Genomic DNA, 18,669 nt, shown 5'->3' with positions numbered 1-18,669 from the left:
CTGTCGCGGGGACTGGCTGTGAGTGCGCGGGCGGTCGCAGCATAATCGCAACGGCGGCGGCTGCACAGCCCGTCCGCGTGCTCGCCGTCGTCTCCACTCGCTCGCTGTCACCACTTCGCGGTCGTCCTTAGTAGCACTCCGTTCTCACGCCCGCCCGGCACGCCCGTCGCCCTGTCGCGTGCCGCTGCATCTGCCGTGCACTCTCTGTCTGCCGCGCCCCGCGTCACCTTAGCGGCGCGGCGTTTGCTGCGCTGCCGCTGTCGCGCGAACAACACGTTCGTTCGAACCTGTGTGCGATCCTTGCGCCTCGAATGATTCCCCCGTCGCAGTCCATGGACGTGCTCCCGGCCCCGCATCTCTCCTTGCCGCTCGATTCGTCAACCGCACACGGTCCCGCCATCTCCTCTATCACCACCCTCACCTCCACCACCGCCGAGAAAGCGGGCTCGACCACCACGACCACGACCACGACCACCACAACCACCACAACGACAACCACCACGACCAGGAGTCCGACCGCGTCCCCACCGCTGGAACCTGTATCCGGTGGTGCGGGTCGTGGCACTGGCTACATCGATGAGGTGTGGGACTCCGCTATTGCCTCTCGTGATTCCGTCGACGGCGCATACAGTCCGATGGCTGCAGCTATATCTCCACCCCCCCAGCAGGCTGACCATCGCGTCAAGCCAACAGACTATTTCGACCCCAAGTTTACTCCACACCTCAGGTGCATTCCCAGCATACCCTCTCCTCATTCTTCCTCCCCCAGCGGATCGCTTCCCGACCTGCTCGCTCCCACCTCTGACGGACCGAATCAACACAACGGGCATTTTGTCAACGCAAAATCCTCCCGTTTGCTATACCCCGAGGCATCTCTCAAGCAGGACCAACGGACCGACTCTGCAGACTCTACAGCCTACGATGATGACAGCCTCTCGCATTATCCGAGCTCGATGTCGAACGAAAACACAACACTAGAAACCACGGTCTCTGGGCGATCAATGTCGCGGCACTCTAGCGTCATGAACAACAAAGTACTTGACTCCCGCAAGATTGCATCCCAGCAGCTCCATGGAAAGCCGGAATTCTTACGTTTTCACTCTTCGCCGGATATCGGGCGGCCGCCGCCGGAGGCCAAGCGCACTGGCGTACACAACTCGCCATCGTCGCCGACTACCGCGACACCAAGCGGTAGTCAACGCACTCCTGGTGCTGCGCATCCTTCAGGGTTCCCATTTCAAGTCAGCAGCAGCTCGGCGAGCCGACGGAGTGAGATTAGCCTCTCCGAAATTCCGTCACGCGGGATGACCACCTCGACGGGCGCCACGAGTACGACAGAGTCTGTACGCCCTGGGGCAACCACCGCAGCAAGCGAGCATGCCGATGAAGATGAGGAACGTGACTCATTTGCTACAGACCCGCTTCTTATCCCTGGGCCCTCGTCTGGTTTCGGCGCTTCCACTGGCGCCTCGTCGTCCAATTATCGCAGCTCTTCCTTACTCCGGCAGCGTTCTTCGCACAATGGGCCTCATCCGCCGCTGGTTAAAGAACCCTTGGAAGATATGGTGAATCAGTCAGAAGAGGAGGAGCGGCGGATGCGGGATGAGATTCTGGCTAAGCGAGAGAGCAAGCGGCGGAGAAAGGAAGGAGACGACGATAAAGCGCTCGTTGGCACGCAGGTCGCCGAGGGCCATGTTAATTATATCCTCGCATACAACATGCTCACTGGCATCCGCGTTGCAGTCTCTCGGACATCGGCAAAGCTCGACCGCGAGCTCACCGATAACGACTTTACGGCAAAGCATAAGCTGGCATTTGATATGTAAGCTTACCACTCGTCTGAGTATTGCAAAACGAGTTAACATCCGTCTAGACAAGGTAATGAGCTGACCCCATCGGCAAAGTACGACTTCAAATTTAAAGACTACGCTCCTTGGGTGTTTCGGCATCTGCGTGAGATGTTTCAGCTCGATCCGGCGGATTATCTGATTTCGCTGACGTCTAAATACATTGTGTCTGAGCTTGGGTCGCCGGGAAAGAGTGGCAGTTTCTTCTACTTTTCGCGAGACTATCGATTCATTATCAAGACGATCCATCATTCGGAGCACAAGTTTTTGCTGAAGGTGCTCAAGGAGTACTACAATCACGTTAAAGCAAACCCGAACACACTGATATCGCAATTCTATGGCCTCCATCGTGTGAAGTTGCCATACGGACGCAAGATTCATTTCATCATCATGAATAACTTGTTCCCGCCGCATCGGGATATCCACCAGACATTTGATCTGAAGGGTTCTACGCTCGGTCGAGATTACGACGAACGGAAGTTGCAGCAGAACAAGCACGCGACGATGAAGGATTTGAATTGGATTAGACGGAACAAGCATATCAGCCTAGGTCCGATCAAGCGGGCGGAGTTCATGAAGCAATTGGAGCGTGATGTGCAGTTGCTGGAACGATTGCAAATCATGGACTATTCTCTTCTGATTGGCATTCACGATCTGCAGAAGGGCAACACGGAGAATATTAGAGACAGCACGTTGACCGTGTACACGCCGCCAGACACGCAAATGATGGAGCGCGGGCCGGCGCCGGAGCGGACACCCTCGCGGCTGGAGCGGGATCGGCGAGTATCATTGATCCGCGCATTCTCATCAGTGAACCAGGCACCACTAGATCAAGTGATTGACGAGCTGCGTGCTGATCCTGGGTATGTTGTGTTGAGTAGTGGTTGTTGAACAAGTTCTGATTTATAGCTACAGACGGCAGAAGACCCTGTTCTACGCTGATGACGGGGGCCTGCGTGCGACCGACGAGATGAACTCGCCACTTAACGAAATTTACTATCTCGGCGTTATCGACTGCTTGACGCACTACTCTTTCGCGAAGAAGATGGAGACGTTTTGGAAGGGGCTGAAGAACAACCGCGACAAGATTTCGTCAGTCCCCCCGCAGGACTACGGCGAGCGGTATATCACATTCATCAAGTCGATTGTGAAGACGCCGCAACTGTGCGAGAGAGAAAAGGAGGCAGCAGCGGCAGTACTAGCCTCCACTGCGGCGGCTGAAACGGAGCTCGAAGCAGCGGCCGCGGCAGCTGCGCAAGAACGAAGTGTGCTTTTGAACGATAACATAACCTCACGTGTATGATAGACGAGACGACGAGGGACGATGGCACTGATGATGACGGCGTGCGAGGAAGGTGGCCTGCTGTATTACTTTGAGTTGTACTTCCTGCCTGATGTGTAGCAGTACCGCAGGGTCGGTGGTGCCCACGTATGCGGGAAAGTATTTGTTGATCTATTAATGACTCGCTCATTATAGGCTACTGCGTGTGTATTTTGTACTTTTTTCCGGGATGAGAGTTGTGTACGTGCGGTTATAAATTTTGCATTGGAACTGAGGGCAGAGTCGGAGCAGAAGATAGCAGGGCGATGATAGACAGATGAGCATCGACGTCATCATCGCGGCGCCGCGCTGCGGTTGCGGCATAAAACCCGTCCCGCACGACGGTTGCGTCGTGCAGCGCCGACTGTCGACTGCCGCGACGAAGATCGCAGGCAGTAGCGGCTGAGCAGGAGACGAGTCCGAACAGGTCGACTCCACCGTCCCACGAACTCACCCTCCAGACACACACACGACAGCATGCCGTCACAGGAAGATGGTGTCAACGAGACTACTACTGCCGCTGCTGCGGCCGTGAAGGCGTCGGCCGCAGTCACCGAGCCCCCGCGCAGCCATACACCGTGGCTCGCAGACACCATCCGTAACACCATCAGACGGCTCTCGTTTGATATCAGCGGCAACAACGCGCCACAGCTGAACAACCAACGGCATATTCCGCACCATCATCACGATTTTCACGATCTCGGTAGCGACGACTTCGATGTCGAAGTCGCGCACAACAACAGCGCGATAGAGGATGAGGAAGAGGATGAAGAGGGTGAAGAGCTGGAGGACCACAACAATCACAATGGTGCACCACGACGACGACTTCGGCAGGCAATGACGATGCCGGCAGGCATGGAGCCTGCCGAGGACGATCACAGTCGCAATGCTTCTACGTCCTCGCTGCCGCTCTTCTCTGCGCCGCCGCTGACGCCGCTCACCATCGACGGCTACCGCGAGCGCACAAAGACGCGGCTGCTCACGCGCGAGCTCGCCGAGGAGATCAGGCATCTGCTTCCGCTGCGACTTCAATTGTACGACACTTGGCGTCTGTGCTACTCACTCGAACAGCACGGCGTGTCGATCACCACGCTCTATAACCAATGCGTGCCCCCGCGGGGTGCGTCGCGACCAGGATACGTACTATTGGTTGAGGATAAGGCCGGTGGCATTTTTGGAGCATACTTAAACGAGTACCCGCATCCAACGAAGAACGGGCGGTACTATGGCAATGGCGAGTGTTTCCTGTGGAAGAGCAAGGTCATCCCCCCGCTGGCCACTGCTGCGTCAGCTGCAAATGGAAAGGACTCGGATGCGGTTTCAATCCGCTCTGTCAACATTCAATTTAAGGCATTCCCGTACACTGGCATCAATGACTACATGATTTTGTGCGAGCCATTTTTCTTGTCGGTTGGCGGCGGCGATGGTAAGTTTGGACTTTACCTCGACGACCGGTTTGAAAAGGGCACATCGAACAGCTGTCCCGCGTTTGGCAACGAGGCGTTGAGCGATGAAGGGCCAAAGTTCAGTATCGTCGGCGTTGAGGTATGGCGTGTTTCTAGTATATAAACCGAATATTTTTGTTTTGGATCTTGGATAAGCACAGGAGCGATTGGCTGCGCGTGTATGCACGCGCACGGTATATAAGGGCGATATGAACTGAGGAAGGACATGTGCATAGAGCGAAGTGGTTGAAGAACGAGGAAATCGATAATGTTTGCTGACTGCGGCTGCCGAGGGGCGCGTACTTTCGGAGCCGCCCATGCGAAATGCCATGAAGCGGCTGAAATAAAACCAGACCTGCTACAGTTCCCGCCACCCACTAGAATTACTCCCCTTATCTCGCGACCGCCTTCCCCGGCTGATCCCCCTCGCGACCAGGTGTACCCATCAGCGGCTCTCTCCAGCGGTTGTCGTCCGGATCAAGGCGCGTCCTGTGGAACGCCCAGAGACGGCAGGCCATCAGAGCTAGGTGCAGCAGCAGGCTAGATCTGGCTGTACAACCTTCTTGATCCAAGTTACTTCGAGCATGGCATCGGAGGCGCTGGAACAGATTTCTAGCGCTCTTCTGATAGTCCATGATCCCCGCGTCAGTAACATCGATAGACATGCTGCACAGAAAGTGAGTGGCTTTGTGTTCGTCGTGCTGGATCACGCCAGGCATATTACTGACTCTTGCACTAAAAGTTTCTCGACGCGGCAAAACTCGAGTCCGACGCGCCACTATGGGGTTTCCAGCTCGCACAGCGTGACCCGCCCCGTGCCGACGCGATCCGGCATTTTGGACTCGCAATGCTGGAAAACTCGGTGAAAATGCACTACGCGAACTACGACGTCGCGCGTCGCACTGCGATCAGATCATGGATCATTGAGCTCGCCTGTGGCGTGCGTGTGCAGGACCCATTCTACTTCCGGGAAAAGCTGGCGCTGTTATGGGTCTCGGTCGCAAAGCGCACGTGGGGGCCGCCACCCGCGGATTGGCCCTCAATGGACGCGGATCTCGTGCGGTTGTGGGACGACGCGCCGACAACGCGAGAGCTCACATTGATTATTTTTCGGACATTGTTCGAGGACGTGTTTATGCTCGACGATCCCGTCGCCGGAAAACGGTCCGCAGTGCTCAATGGGTTGTGCGTCGAGGTGCTCACGGATCAGGCTATTCTTGACCACGTCTACGATACGCGTGATCATGAAATCGTGAATTTGCGGTGTGGTAGCGAAGGATGGTTGCGTCGATGGTCCGCATTACTTGGCGAGTGTCTCAACCGTGGCGCGCAGGACGCGGAGTCAGAAGCTTTCGCGATAAAAATTCTACAAACTTTGAAAACGTGCTTGGGGTGGATCCAGCCCCACGCGATTCGCGAGGCCGCGTTACTCGAGCGGATATCAACCTCGCTCACAATTCCAAACACCAAAGTCCGTACACTCGCGACGGACTGCCTACACATTCTTTTTACGCGGTCGTTTTCGGATCCGGATGATTTTGCGTCTGTTGTCGGTGCAGTGTTCCTGCCGCAAGGTATCGCGACACTTGCGTCCGTCTACGCGTCAATACAGATGGATCTTGATGATTTTGACGAAGATCAATATGTGCTTCTAAAAAAGCTAGTTGAGATGATTGTCGGATTGGGTGACTACTTGCTTGCTACGAAGAAAAACAACCAGCTTCCCACCGAGACAGACTTCAACGGTTATCTTGAGCTCGTACTGTTGACGACGCGTCACGAGAGCTTGATTATTTCCGGATTGTCGTTACAGTTCTGGTCGTCCATCTTGCGGTTGGAGAATCTTGCGCAGAGACCGGCCGTCACGGAGCTTCTCCCGCGTCTGCTTGAGTTATCTGCAGACAGGATTATCAAGTACGAGGGTGTTGAGGAACGCACGGTCACGAAGCAATTTCTCGAGATGGATTTCGAGTCCGTGCCAGAGATGCACGCGTTTCTGGGGAATTACAAGCGATATATTGAAGACATTGCGCGTCTTGTTGTGTGCCGGATGCCGATTGATTCAATGCTCTGGCTGGATGTGCGCCTTGATAAATTCTTCTCATCGTGGCATGGTTGGCATAATCAAGAGTGGACAAGTATGTTCTGTTGCGTTGGAATGCTGAAGGACTGGTACTAACATGACGCAGCACCGGCAGCTCTGCGGAAAGACCCGCTCTATATCGTGGCCTACGGCCAGTTTGCCATCGTCGACGCTGCCTTGCGGGGCATAAGTCGATGGCGTGTGTGGTACAAGGAAGCCGACAAGGAGGATGCCACGCTGAAAATGAACCCGATAATTGAGCGATTTTGTGAACGCATGCTCTCGATGGAGATCACTGATCCAGTGCTTCTACGGAAGCAGATCCAAACTCTCGTGCAATTTGCACCGCTCATGAAGCACGTGCCGCAGAGTATATTCAATGTACTGGAGAAAGTGTTGCACGCATGTACGTTTGAATATCCGGCTGAGGCGACGGACGAGGATCGGGAACTGATCCGAGAGGTGCGGAATAATTGCGACACGGAGCTTAATCGACTTGCATACCTAATGCCGGAGGCGTTGATGGAGATATACCCTGCGTTGGAGCGCATTATTCACAGCATTATTTCATCAGACAAAGTGTCGGACCATGAGGTTGTGTCATTTTTGTCGTTCCTTCTTGTGATCTCACAGCGGTCAAACGCACCGAACAAGGCGGAATGTTTCGCGCAAATAGTAGATCCTGTACTGAACCGCTGGACGGACGAAAGCACAGTGAAGGGCTTGTCGGAGCTACCATGGTTCATGGAGCAGGTTGGAATCGTGGAGATTGCAAACTATTTCAGAGAGAGAGGAGTGACGGCGAACACTGATTTGCTGAATACACCGATGGACGATCGTGGCAGGGATCTGAAAGCGCGGCTGCGGACGCAGTGGGCGAAGATGTTTCCCATTCGCGCGACGCGGATATTTATACAGTACACTATCGAGAAGCTGAGTCACGACTCTGAGGAGTTTCAGGCGTTGTTGGTGCTCTGGAAACCTCGCGTGCAGCCGATCATTGAATATATCTTGCGGCTGATAGCTCAGATCCACGCGTACTGCAACTCGTTGAATTGGAAGGATTTGCCAGAAGAAGTGCGCTCATTTGTACGGGACTCATGCGAGGAAAAGTTCTGGCATGCGGGTATTTCGCTGCAAAGTCACGACCAGTTTGTTGAGGAGTCAGTGAAAGCCACACAGTCGTTACGAGATTTCGCAAACTCACTCGGTATGATGCTGCGGTACACACGGGAGTATGCGTTTCTCGCGCTGGGATCGATCACGCAGCTCGAGGAGACGATGTACGAAGTTCCTGGGATCGGCATGTTGCTGTGGCAGTTTGTGGCGGGCGAGCCGCAGGGAATTTCGTTACACGCATGGAAGCACCTTGTTGCGCTCGTGGTACGACCGTCAGTGAAGAATTGCCCAGAGAAGCTGCGCGCAAAGTTCTTTGTGGAGTTTCTGCCTGGGGTGTTCAACCAGCTTGACGCGCTGCTGATGGAGCGGTGGTCAGCACAAGCTAGCAGGAACGCGGTGTCCGGGGCTCCGAATGGAGGGGACAGGATAGATGAGCTCAATGATGCTGCAGAGGGCGATGAAGCCCTGTCGGAAGAGATGGCGGAGGAGTACCACCTGCGGCAGCTGACGAATGTCGTTGATCGACTGATGCTAGATCTCGCCGGGCCTAACGCGGGCGGGCAATCTACGGGCAAGGACGAGTCATGGGAAGCCGGAAGCGGGCAAGAGAAAAAGACGGGCAACGAGATGCGGGCGCTGTTGATTGATAGCCCGACACTTCTTGCACCGTTTTTGAGCTTGTGCAATCACCTGCTCACGGTGCGAGATACGCGATGCAGTTATTCATGCGCGATGATGCTGCGGCAGATGCTGCCGACAATGATCGGACGGTACTCCGAGGTGGACGATTTCTTGTGCGACGTGGTGATGTCGTCCTGCGTGCAGGTGCTGGGCGACGCGTACTACGGCGACGTGGCAGGCGAGGCATCGTACGTGCTGACGATCATCTATACTGTGCTACGCGGCAAGTACGACCGGCCGTTCAAGAAGGTCATGCAGCTGATCCCCGGCACCAGCATGGACGAGATGCTCACCCTCGAGAACGAACTCGCGAGCGTGAAGACACTGCGCCAGCAGCGCGGTGTGATGATGGAGTTTCTCGCGGTCGTGAAGGTCGTGCCAGAGGGCGCGGAGGGCGAGGTCGCGCGCCGGATATTGCGGGTGCGCAAGGAACGGCAGGCACGCTGGGCGGTGTCGCGGAAGGCGGCGGATCAGGAGGAGGCCGTTGACGGCGTGCTTTCCGAAGGTGGCCTCGTGGGATTGTTCGCTGGTGCGGAGTAGTAGGCGGACAAAAATGAAGTGAGGCGAGTGTTTGTATTGGGTGTGTTCATGTATGATATTCCGAATGGCCAAACTTCCATGTACCATTTACGACAATTTGTATTACAACGAGGACGGATTTATAAGTCACTGTAACTTGTCAACCACGCGCTTGTCGCGTTTGTGTTGGCTGTCTCGAGTAGCGGAGTACCGCGGTGTAACGAGTATTTGCGAAGGTCGGCCTGAGTAGGACTTTGGACACCCGGGGCCCGGGCGTGGCCCCTGACTCCTGAAAATGACAGCGTCAACTCTAAACGAATTTGGCTGCCGCCGCCGCTGCTCGGTTACGGCTGCGTTTCGGTGGGCCAAGTCCTCTGGCGGAGGACAAAGTATGGCAGCAATGATGCGGACGGTGGCGCGCGCGCATGCCATGGCCAGCGGTGGGGGAGAAGGCTGACTTCGAGAACGAAGCGCAGACCAAAGCCGTCGGAAGTCTGGCGGCTTCTTCTGCGGCCGGCGTGCCGGGCGATGCATTCCGCAGCCCCGGACAGCAGTCCGGTTGACTTCGCAGTGCGCCCCCGTCTGCTGGGGAACTGGGGGCGATTGTGACCGAACGCGCTGGATGTGTGCAGAAGCCGACGATGAGAAGAAGAGAAGACGCGGTTATACGGCGGCTCGGGACAAGGTGTCTCTGTCGGCAGTGGCCGGCCGGGTGAGTGGCACGAAACACCCGAAGGCCGGGAGGGCGACGACGAAAACTAGACCCCACAACCCCGCAAAACGCACGGCGGCAGCGTAGCAATTCCACTATATAAGGACGACCCTGGCGCATCGTCAAGCAATCCCTTTTTCGCGTCGGGTGCACAGGGGCGTGATGGACCTTGTATCCCCCGGCTAAGCTGGCTCTCGTTGCTGGTGCTCGCTGCTGGCGGACACTTGAGGTCGAGGCGAATGCATAGCGCGACTAGACCGCGACTCGTGTGGAGCGCACGGCAAGCAACTGCAGGATTATACCCCGCGATATATCGCCGTATTCTTCTTACGTTTTGCGATCTGGACACGGCTTTGATATCCTTTCTGCCCCCCGACACGCACTGGGGCTGTCTGCGCGTTGCGCGAACGGTACGAAGCCCCCAGCTTACTGCACCGTGTCCGTCGGTGCCGACCCCTCCGATGACGGTGGCTGAGGCCCAATCAAGTCGCGATGGTCTGAGTTTCGTGTTTGCACCTACTGGGAGGCAGCGCCTATATGCTGATTGTGCGCGCGTGGCCCGATTGAGGAGAGGCGGCGACGTGCGTTTATGATTGCGGCCAGTCGTCTGGGCGCGCGTTTGGAGCAGGCTTTGCTGATGATATGAGAAGAGGGGCTGTTGGATTATCACGCAGGTACAGTGAGGGGCGCTGCTGTCGCGGCTATATGAAAAAAATTTTCTTTCGTTGAGCTTCTCTGCTGGCGGCGGCGCGTCCTGGCTCGTGGTCCCAAGGGGCACGGTCCCTGACTTCTGACGGCAGTGCAGACGAGCGCTGACGACCACGCTTGCGATTACGAGCGAGTTGATTGAGGGAGTAATACCCGAGTATGCTTGGATGCGGCCAAGGGCGGTCTGCGAGCGAGGGCGACGAGGGAAGGAAGACTGCGAGCGAGTTGCGTTGGCGCGGGCCAATCACGAACAGCGATGATGCCTGTGACGCGAGCGATGATGGTGCGGCGCCGGCGGCGCCGGCGAGTGCACTGCCACTGCTGTGTGGCGGTGCGAGATGATGACGGCAGAGTCATGCACATTCACTTTCTTAGTTCTTCTCCGGCGGCACTTCCATCCTTGCGCCCGCCATGGCGGGGGCCATCGGAGGTTCTGTGTTGTCAGAGGCTAAGTTGATAAGCTGATTGTGAAGGACTGCAGGGGCGGGGATCTGTAGGCGACGCGAGCGAAGAAGCAGAGTGGAAGGAGGGGCGGCGGGGCCGGAGAGCACCGCTATGACGGCGGCTGGTGCGTCGGGCGGCGCAAGCCACTCGAGACTCGGCCGCTACAGGCGCGCCTTAGTTCTTTGCGCGTACTTATCTACCCACCCTCGCTCTGCCTGTCTTCGCCTTCTTAAGACACGTCTCCAATTACATAGTCTACCGCTTTTCCACTTTCATCTTCGGTTTTTCTTCTTTTGTCTTCATAATGGTTGTCAAGATCGGAATCAACGGCTTTGGCAGAATCGGTCGCATTGTATGTTCTTCTGTTCTTCTAATTCATGCAAAGCGCTCGCCACCTTTGTCAATCATTCACACGCTCGATCAAGTTCTTACGACGGAATCTAACAATGCGCATTGGCATAGGTCTTCCGCAATGCCCTTCTTCGTGACGATGTCGAGGTCGTTGCCGTCAACGATCCCTTCATCGGTCCCGAATATGCCGCCTATATGTTCAAATATGACTCTACCCACGGCCGGTATGGTTCTAGTTCTGCAGACTGATGGTGCACAACTAACGTGACTGCAGCTTCAAGGGAACCGTCACCGCGGAGGAGTCCTCGCTGATCGTTGACGGCCACAAGGTGCACGTCTTTGGCGAGCGCGACCCCGCTGCCATCCCTTGGGGTAGCTACGGCGCGGAGTACATTGTCGAATCGACTGGTGTGTTCACTACCTACGATAAGGCGAAGACGCATTTGGCTGGCGGAGCCAAGAAGGTCGTCATCTCTGCTCCGTCCGCGGACGCACCGATGTTTGTTGTCGGTGTGAACTTGGACGCGTACAAGCCCGAGTACGAGGTGATCTCGAACGCGTCATGCACGACGAACTGTCTTGCGCCACTCGCCAAGATCATCAATGACAACTTTGGAATCATCGAGGGCCTGATGACCACCGTGCACTCGATCACCGCGACGCAGAAGACCGTTGATGGCCCGTCGCACAAGGACTGGCGCGGTGGCCGGACTGCGTCGGGCAATATTATCCCCTCGTCGACCGGCGCCGCCAAGGCCGTCGGCAAGGTCATCCCCGCGCTGAACGGCAAGCTCACCGGCATGTCGATGCGCGTGCCGACGACCGACGTCTCGGTCGTCGACCTGACCGTCCGTCTTGAGAAGGCTGCGCCGTACGATGAGATCAAGAAGGTCATGAAGGCGGCGTCCGAGGGCGCGTACAAGGGTATCGTTGGCTACACGGAGGACGAGGTCGTGTCGCAGGACTTCGTCGGCGACTCGCACTCGTCGATCTTCGACGCCAAGGCCGGCATTCCGCTGAACGACCACTTTGTCAAGCTCGTCTCGTGGTACGATAATGAGTACGGATACTCTGCCCGTGTTGTCGACTTGTTGGTGTACATCGCTGGCGTTGACGCCAAGTCGGCTTAGGGCATGAGCAAGGTCTAGCCGCCGAGTTGAGCTTGTGCGGCGCGTGAACGCGCTTTAGTTGCTGTTCTTTTATGCAAGCGGAGTGCCGCCAATATGATAAATACGTAATACAAATAAGTAACACATAACAACGAAGAACAACTAGAGTGATCTACCATTGGGGCTGTGGAGATCTGTTGCCGCCGTGTGAGAGGCTGTGTGAGTGTTACGCAATTTGTGATCCGCAGGTCACAGCGCCATTGTTCCGCGTGCGGCGTGCGGCTCAACCATACTTCCTGCCAACGCAAAATATAAACCGATCACGAGCCCGCCCTCCGTCTCGCACTCCAAATTCAGCACGGGACGCAGCCTTTCACATTCATCACCTGCAATGTGGCCATTTGACAGTGTCAGCAAGCTTGCAGGCGCGCCGGCCGCAGTACTTCCGTCGCAAGAGCAAATTGTCGGAATGCGCGACGCCGTCGTCGCGGAGGGCCATGCGCATCCGGTGCGCAGTCTGATCTGGGGTCCTTTGGCTTTCGTCCTCGGTCTCGGCGCGTGCGCATACTTCGCGTATTTTGTCTACCGCGTCGTTATGGCCGTGCTAAGAACAGCCGGTAATCGTGTCGGCGTCTCGTTTTCGTCCCCCTCGTCCTCGACAAACGACGACACTGACGCAAGCTCCTCCTCGGCTCCGTCTGTGACAACCACCGCTACCAGCGGTGCCGCAAACGCCGTGGACGACGGCTCTACCACGCGCTTCCGCTTCTCGCGCACGGGGGCAAATATTGCGATCCGTGCGATACCTCAGGAAAACTACGTCGATCGCTCGCGCAGCGCGCTCTACAACGCGTGGCTAAACTCGTCCGCGCCGGCGGGGTACAAGGCCAAGTACTTCAAGCAACGGGACGAGGTGCCCGAGGGCCGCCACAAGTACCGCTCGCACAGATTTCGACGGTGGTTCGGGAGGGATTACGTCGATATGACACCTGCAGAGGCGATTGCTGAGCGGAAGAAGGCGCGGCGGTGGAGGAGGGACCATGGCGAGAATGCAAGTAGTAGCAGCAGCGATGAGGAGAAATTGTCATAGCTGACAACGGGTGCTCCACTTTTACGGTTTACGATATATCTGGTTTCGGTTAATTCTTTTGCTATTTCGTCTCGGGCATTTCATAGGAGTCTCAACTTTGTGCATTCATGCTGTGCACATGGTTCAGTATACTTTACGACTCTTTTTGGTTTGAATGACTAGCATACACACATCTACACATCTACAATATAGCACACATACAACAGATCACATACACCTATCATGCGATCCTCGCCAAAAACTCACCCACGGTCTTACGGACCTCGTAAAACTCGTTGCCAACACCGCCCTCAACGACAACACGCTGCTCGCCAAGTTTGCGAACCGCGACTTTCCCGTCGCAGCACAGCAACACGCCGGCACCGCGAAACTCGGCGGCATAGCCTTCGCGGTTCAGACGGCGCCGTAGCTCTGCGAGGCGCACGTCGCCCACGAAGACTGGCCGCGTGGACGCGGCTGCGAGGGCTTGTTCGTGCCGGGAGGCGAGAGGCGCCAGTTCGACTGTGTGTGCTGTGCGCACCGCTCCGTTGGAGGTGTCAGTCGCAAGTACAAGTGCGCCTGCATCTTCGGCCATTGCTGTCGTGGACGTCGGGCCGTCTTCAATCGCCGCAACCGGCGCCTCATGCACCTCCAACTTCGCCTGTACCTGGGCAACTGTGTAGTCCCCACCCGGCGTAGCGCTCTGCCACCGCAGCCGCCGCACCAAAGCGTCCGCCACAACAACAGTATACGCGTTCGCGTCCATGCTCGCGTTGATGCTCGCCCCTGCCGCGGCTGCGACCGCAACATCCGGCAGCCCCGCGTCACGCATGCGGCGCGCGACGGCGGACGCGTCTTGTGCGGGCACACCGGCAGGGAGAACGACAAGCTTGCGTGGTTGCATTCCGGGTACAACGATCGCGAGCGAGTGCGCGTCAGCCAGACCTTCGTATTCCACAAACGTCACCTCGCACCGTACAGAGACCTGCACGTGAGTGTGAATCGTTTTGCTGGGAAGGATGCGCGAGTCGCCAGCGTCTGCATCGAAAGACAGCACGTCCTCAGTCGCGTCGCCTTGTGGTGCAGCGAGAGGAGCTGCTAGCACGGTCGCTGCTTTGACGCCGCCATTTCTATCTCTGCTCACAGTCCCGTCGTCATCCCATCGCCGCTTCTTTCCAATAGCAGATTTCCCCTTTCTGAAATTATCCGCAACTATGTCCTCACGCTCCTCCGCGCGAGTGTAGTCCTCCGCACGGATAATCTCTCCGTAATTATCCCTCTTTGCTCGCCGTGGAATGTACGGAAACATTTTGTTCCGCACTGTCCGAGCGCTGCGTACATCGTAGTCGAATACATCGTTATCCTGTGTCAAAATGAGCGCGCCAAGATCCGCCGCGTCATCGACGGCGTCCTTGTCGGGCAGTAATATGCCGTCTGCTGCGCCAGCGTCGGACTCTTCGCTTTCGGACTCGGATTCAGACTCGCTCTCGCTCTCGTCGTCGAACGCTTCCTGATCAAGAATCGTTTTGTTCTTGATATCCATCGCCGTCTGCTTGTTCTCGAGAGTCTTGCGCGCCCGCTCCCGCGTGAGATATTTTTCGAGTTGGGCACCTTCTAACGGCACACTCCGTCGCAGCTCGAGCGAGGTATACATATCTGGTCGCACAAAAGGACCAGGCTCTCCGCCCATATCACCGAGCCTATCCGCGTTCTCGCGCCAGCACGCAAGGATATCCCCCGCGAGCGAGGAACTATCTGCGTCTTGCGTGAAAATTGTAACCGCGCGCTCGTCGCCGCAGATCTGCGCAAACACGCCGCGGGATAGCCCCCATTCGAGACCGTGGCCAGACGCGATGATGACTTTCGGACCGCCGCGGTTGCTGCCGCCCCCAGTTTGCAACAGCTCCTGCGCCTCATCTTCTTCGGTCACGATTTTCAGACTCTTGAACATGAACGGCGACGAGCCCTGTTCTTCCCACTCACGCACGATCGCAGGACTCATCCACTCGAGCATCGAGCGTGCGTAGGATAGAGTACGTCGCGCTGTGCGCGAGACGAAGACAAGCGGCACGCGCATCGCAAGGCGGCGGTCGGTCCATGCGGCGTCGAGAAAATGGCACAACTCTAACGCGCGCGCGCTGGTGGAGGTCGGTAAAAGCACACTCGCGCCACGGTCGATGCCGCGGAAGATCGCGGCAAGAAGCAGTTCCTCGCGCTGTCTTTTGCTCTCAATGCTACCTGTGCGCGCACCGAGAACAAGCGCGGTGGAACGCGAGAGTTGGTCGCCAGCCACGAGCATCGCGGCGGAGCTGAGATGCCGCTCGACTGCGTGATTCCAGTCCACTGCGTACACAACGTCTTCCTGACCAAAATGGAGCCGCCACAACGTACCACCGAGCGAGTGGCCGGCATTGTAGGCCGTCGTCCGCAGTGACGCAAGTTTGCCGGGCATATTGACTTGTTGCGAGTACTTCAGCGGGTGGATGTGATCGAAGATGGTGTCGATGTCTGCGATCCTGAATGGCAGCTGTGTCGTTGATTCGACACTCGACTCTGATGGCTCTTCGGTGAACCAGGCCGTCGTATAAGCGTCAATCGTCGCCATGCGTCCCATATTCACGACCGGTAGCGTTGCGTACACAGGGATTGCATCAAACCCAGGAAACCGCTTGCACGCATACGCATACGCGCCGAGATGCGCAATGGTCGCATGCGTAAGCAATATCAAATCGATCGCGCCAGCAAGCACAAGCCGCTCGAGCGGCTCCAGCAGCGACGGCGTGAACTTGTCGTCCCATCCCACGTCCACAAGCACGCGTACATTCTGATCAAACGTTAGCAGCGACTGGCACGCAAGCGTCGACGGCGTCGACGTGGCGCCAACCAGCGGCGTGAACATAAACATTGCCACCGCCGAAAGTCATCCAGGTTGTTCGCTTGCTTGCGCGGTTGTTGTGGATCACTGCTGGCGTTCGTTCTTCACTTTTGGGCGACGAAGTTGGAGCCTTAGTCCACGCAGCACAAGACTTGGATGTTACCCGGCTGTTCTACGCCAACCCACTAGTTACACTACCCACAGTAACAGATCACATCAGTTCATATCAAACATCAACAGGTCGTTCTAATATGATAACCAAATCTACAAATGCACATATTACGCCTGGCCAGTAGCAGCGCTGCTCACAGCGGACGTGCCATCCTGTGGGGGAACTGCAGCCGAGCGCCGCTTCTGCCATGCTTTTCGCAGCGCCGCCTTTTTCTCCTGCATCGCGTTCCACGAGTCGGTGGCGGGTGTAATATCTGGGAGAGAGGAAACTGGTGACGAGACATCTAGTGCTTCATGGTCGTCGTTTAGTACTATCGCGGGCGCAAGAGCAATCTGGGGCAGCATCGCGGGAGGGGTGGTAGGTCGAATCGTTGAAGTGGGTGGTGGTTCGTATGTCGGCTGCGGCGGCGCGAACGACAACTGTGGATGATCGGCAACAAACGGGTTCGTCATGCTCAGGTCGGTCTGAGACGGCGTGCTTCCTAGCCCAAATTGCGTTGAGAGCGTGCGGTATCGGAGCGGGTTGTTCGAGCGGGGCTGCGCCGGCAAGCTCTGGTGTCCTTGTCTCGGGTATCCGCTTATGGCATCCCCGTTCTGATTGCGTAGGCTTGTGCTCGACACGCTGCCCTGCATGCTCGGAGTCGGCGAGGTTGACCGCATTTGGCTGCCGAACTGCGGACCTGGCGCGGCGGCAAGGTTTGCCATGGCGCCTTGCATTGCGCCCTGCATCATTTGTTGCACCATCTGCATGTTCATCTGCATGTTCATCTGGATCATTTGCTGCATCTGCTGTTGTAGCTCAGCGCTGAATCCAGCGATACCGCCGGCAGACATATCTGGCACAGCGCCAGGATACTGCTGGTTCATAGGTATATAAGGTCCGGCGTACTGCTGCTGCTGTGGTGATACTGAGCGCTGCTGACCCATGTATGGCTGCATAGGCGAGATGGGTCGTGGTCCCATCTGGGGAGGCGGTTGCGCCTGCATGTGAAAGTTCAGCATGGTCCGCCGGTACAGCTTTGCCTCCTGCTCGCGGGCAATTTCGCCAATCAGACCACGAGCGGGGATGGTAGACTGGAAGGATTGCGAAGAATCAGTCGTTAAATCGGTCTCAGGCAATGTCAGTTCACGGGGGTATGGCTGAGCTAGGGCGAAAGTTGGTCGGATCGCGCCGCCAGTCGCCTGAGCGGACCGAAGCATTCCAAGAGGGACATCGTCATCGTCATCTTCGTCGCCATCGCTGTGGCGTTGGAGATCTGCTGATTCTTTGAAAGTCGGCAGTGATATATCTGAGAGCGGCAAGCTGGATTGTTGGCCGGTGACTTTGCGCATTTGCTGGCGATAAGCTTCTAACTTCCTGTCCTGCTCGTCCTTCATGCGCTGCATTTCCTCGTGCTGCTCGCTGCTGCTTTCGTAAAAATCGCTGTGCGTAGAGGAATCGTCATCATCGTAGTCGTCATCACCAGTGTCAAGCCCAGTCTTGCCCTGCTTGTAAGCTTCGAACTGCGTCGGGGTCATCGGGTTTTCTGTAGCCGGCCATTTTGGTGCCTGCTCCAGTCGCTCTATCGTGCGGCGGTAATCAATCGGATCGGGTAAGACCTTTAGGTGTGTCCGCCGGCGAGAGAGTGCCTTATGCGGCGAGATGCTCACACTTCTGGCGCGCAGTTCAGCTCCGCGCTGCATTAGCACTTCTTCGCTCCTTCTGTTCCGCTCGGTGTAGGAGTCGTCGGACTCGACCGAGAGCGCGTCACCGTCGTCGACGTCGCCGTCGACGACAAGGTGTACCGGCCGTACACCGCCGTACGGACTCTCCGGGAAGGCCACAGGACTGCGGCCGCGATCGCGCTCGGACATGAGGAGGAGTTCGTCGTCGGACGTCGCGCCACCGTACCCGGGGCTGCCATGGCGCGAGCTGGGGAAGCTGGGTGGGTATCCCCCATTCTGTTGTTGTTGTTGCTGTTCGGAGGCGGAGTAGTCGTGGCGCGAGTTGCGCCGGATCCGCGCCGCGGCAGGCGGTGCGACAGTGTCTGCGGATGCGTGAGCAGCACTGGACGCCAGGCTGAGGTCGTCGAATGCGCTGGCGAAGGCGTGAGCGAGGTCGTTGGCGGGCATGGCGCGGGTGGTGTGGGTGTTCCGGTGGCGGCGGGCCCTGACAGTAGCGCGAACGCAAGGGCGCGCGGCTGGCGGCGCAGCGATGCGCTGTTGCTGCTCCGCG

At 57.1% G+C, this 18,669-nt stretch overlaps 7 protein-coding genes across 7 annotated transcripts; 5 read left to right on the top strand and 2 right to left on the bottom strand.

The window, feature by feature from the left end:
• Window positions 1-11: 11 nt before the first annotated feature.
• On the top strand, window positions 12-3,446 carry V1518DRAFT_415292 (uncharacterized protein). Its single transcript, XM_066903783.1, has 3 exons — window positions 12-1,822; window positions 1,874-2,710; window positions 2,763-3,446. Exons 1-3 carry the CDS (start codon window positions 312-314, stop codon window positions 3,148-3,150), a joined length of 2,736 nt encoding a protein of 911 aa, XP_066760405.1. The 5' UTR covers window positions 12-311; the 3' UTR covers window positions 3,151-3,446.
• Window positions 3,447-4,023: 577 nt separating this feature from the next.
• Window positions 4,024-4,737, top strand: V1518DRAFT_372531 (TLD-domain-containing protein; the record flags this gene model as incomplete). The annotated part of the gene is made up of 2 exons (XM_066901395.1): window positions 4,024-4,485; window positions 4,519-4,737. 2 exons carry the CDS (start codon window positions 4,024-4,026, stop codon window positions 4,735-4,737), a joined length of 681 nt encoding a protein of 226 aa, XP_066760404.1.
• Window positions 4,738-5,268: 531 nt separating this feature from the next.
• On the top strand, window positions 5,269-9,215 carry V1518DRAFT_415290 (armadillo-type protein). The gene is made up of 2 exons (XM_066903782.1): window positions 5,269-6,751; window positions 6,803-9,215. The coding sequence occupies exons 1-2, from the start codon at window positions 5,461-5,463 to the stop codon at window positions 9,034-9,036; spliced, it is 3,525 nt and encodes a 1,174-aa protein (XP_066760403.1). The 5' UTR covers window positions 5,269-5,460; the 3' UTR covers window positions 9,037-9,215.
• Window positions 9,216-11,055: 1,840 nt separating this feature from the next.
• Window positions 11,056-12,488, top strand: V1518DRAFT_415285 (uncharacterized protein). The gene is made up of 4 exons (XM_066903781.1): window positions 11,056-11,233; window positions 11,265-11,266; window positions 11,346-11,454; window positions 11,505-12,488. The coding sequence occupies exons 1-4, from the start codon at window positions 11,184-11,186 to the stop codon at window positions 12,358-12,360; spliced, it is 1,017 nt and encodes a 338-aa protein (XP_066760402.1). The 5' UTR covers window positions 11,056-11,183; the 3' UTR covers window positions 12,361-12,488.
• A 181-nt stretch (window positions 12,489-12,669) lies between these two features.
• On the top strand, window positions 12,670-13,634 carry V1518DRAFT_415284 (uncharacterized protein). The gene has a single exon (XM_066903780.1). It carries the CDS (start codon window positions 12,731-12,733, stop codon window positions 13,427-13,429), a length of 699 nt encoding a protein of 232 aa, XP_066760401.1. The 5' UTR covers window positions 12,670-12,730; the 3' UTR covers window positions 13,430-13,634.
• V1518DRAFT_415283 (beta-lactamase-like protein) lies at window positions 13,561-16,426 on the bottom strand. Its single transcript, XM_066903779.1, has one exon. It carries the CDS (start codon window positions 16,311-16,313, stop codon window positions 13,650-13,652), a length of 2,664 nt encoding a protein of 887 aa, XP_066760400.1. The 5' UTR covers window positions 16,314-16,426; the 3' UTR covers window positions 13,561-13,649.
• On the bottom strand, window positions 16,427-18,615 carry V1518DRAFT_415282 (uncharacterized protein). The gene has a single exon (XM_066903778.1). The coding sequence runs from the start codon at window positions 18,564-18,566 to the stop codon at window positions 16,563-16,565; it is 2,004 nt and encodes a 667-aa protein (XP_066760399.1). The 5' UTR covers window positions 18,567-18,615; the 3' UTR covers window positions 16,427-16,562.
• Between the last annotated feature and the right edge of the window lie 54 nt (window positions 18,616-18,669).

The sequence above is a fragment of the Limtongia smithiae genome (genome assembly GCF_038497785.1).
Source record: "Limtongia smithiae strain NRRL Y-17922 unplaced genomic scaffold V1518scaffold_4, whole genome shotgun sequence".
NCBI lineage: Eukaryota > Fungi > Ascomycota > Lipomycetes > Lipomycetales > Lipomycetaceae > Limtongia > Limtongia smithiae.
This window is presented reverse-complemented; position numbering and strand designations above follow the sequence as displayed.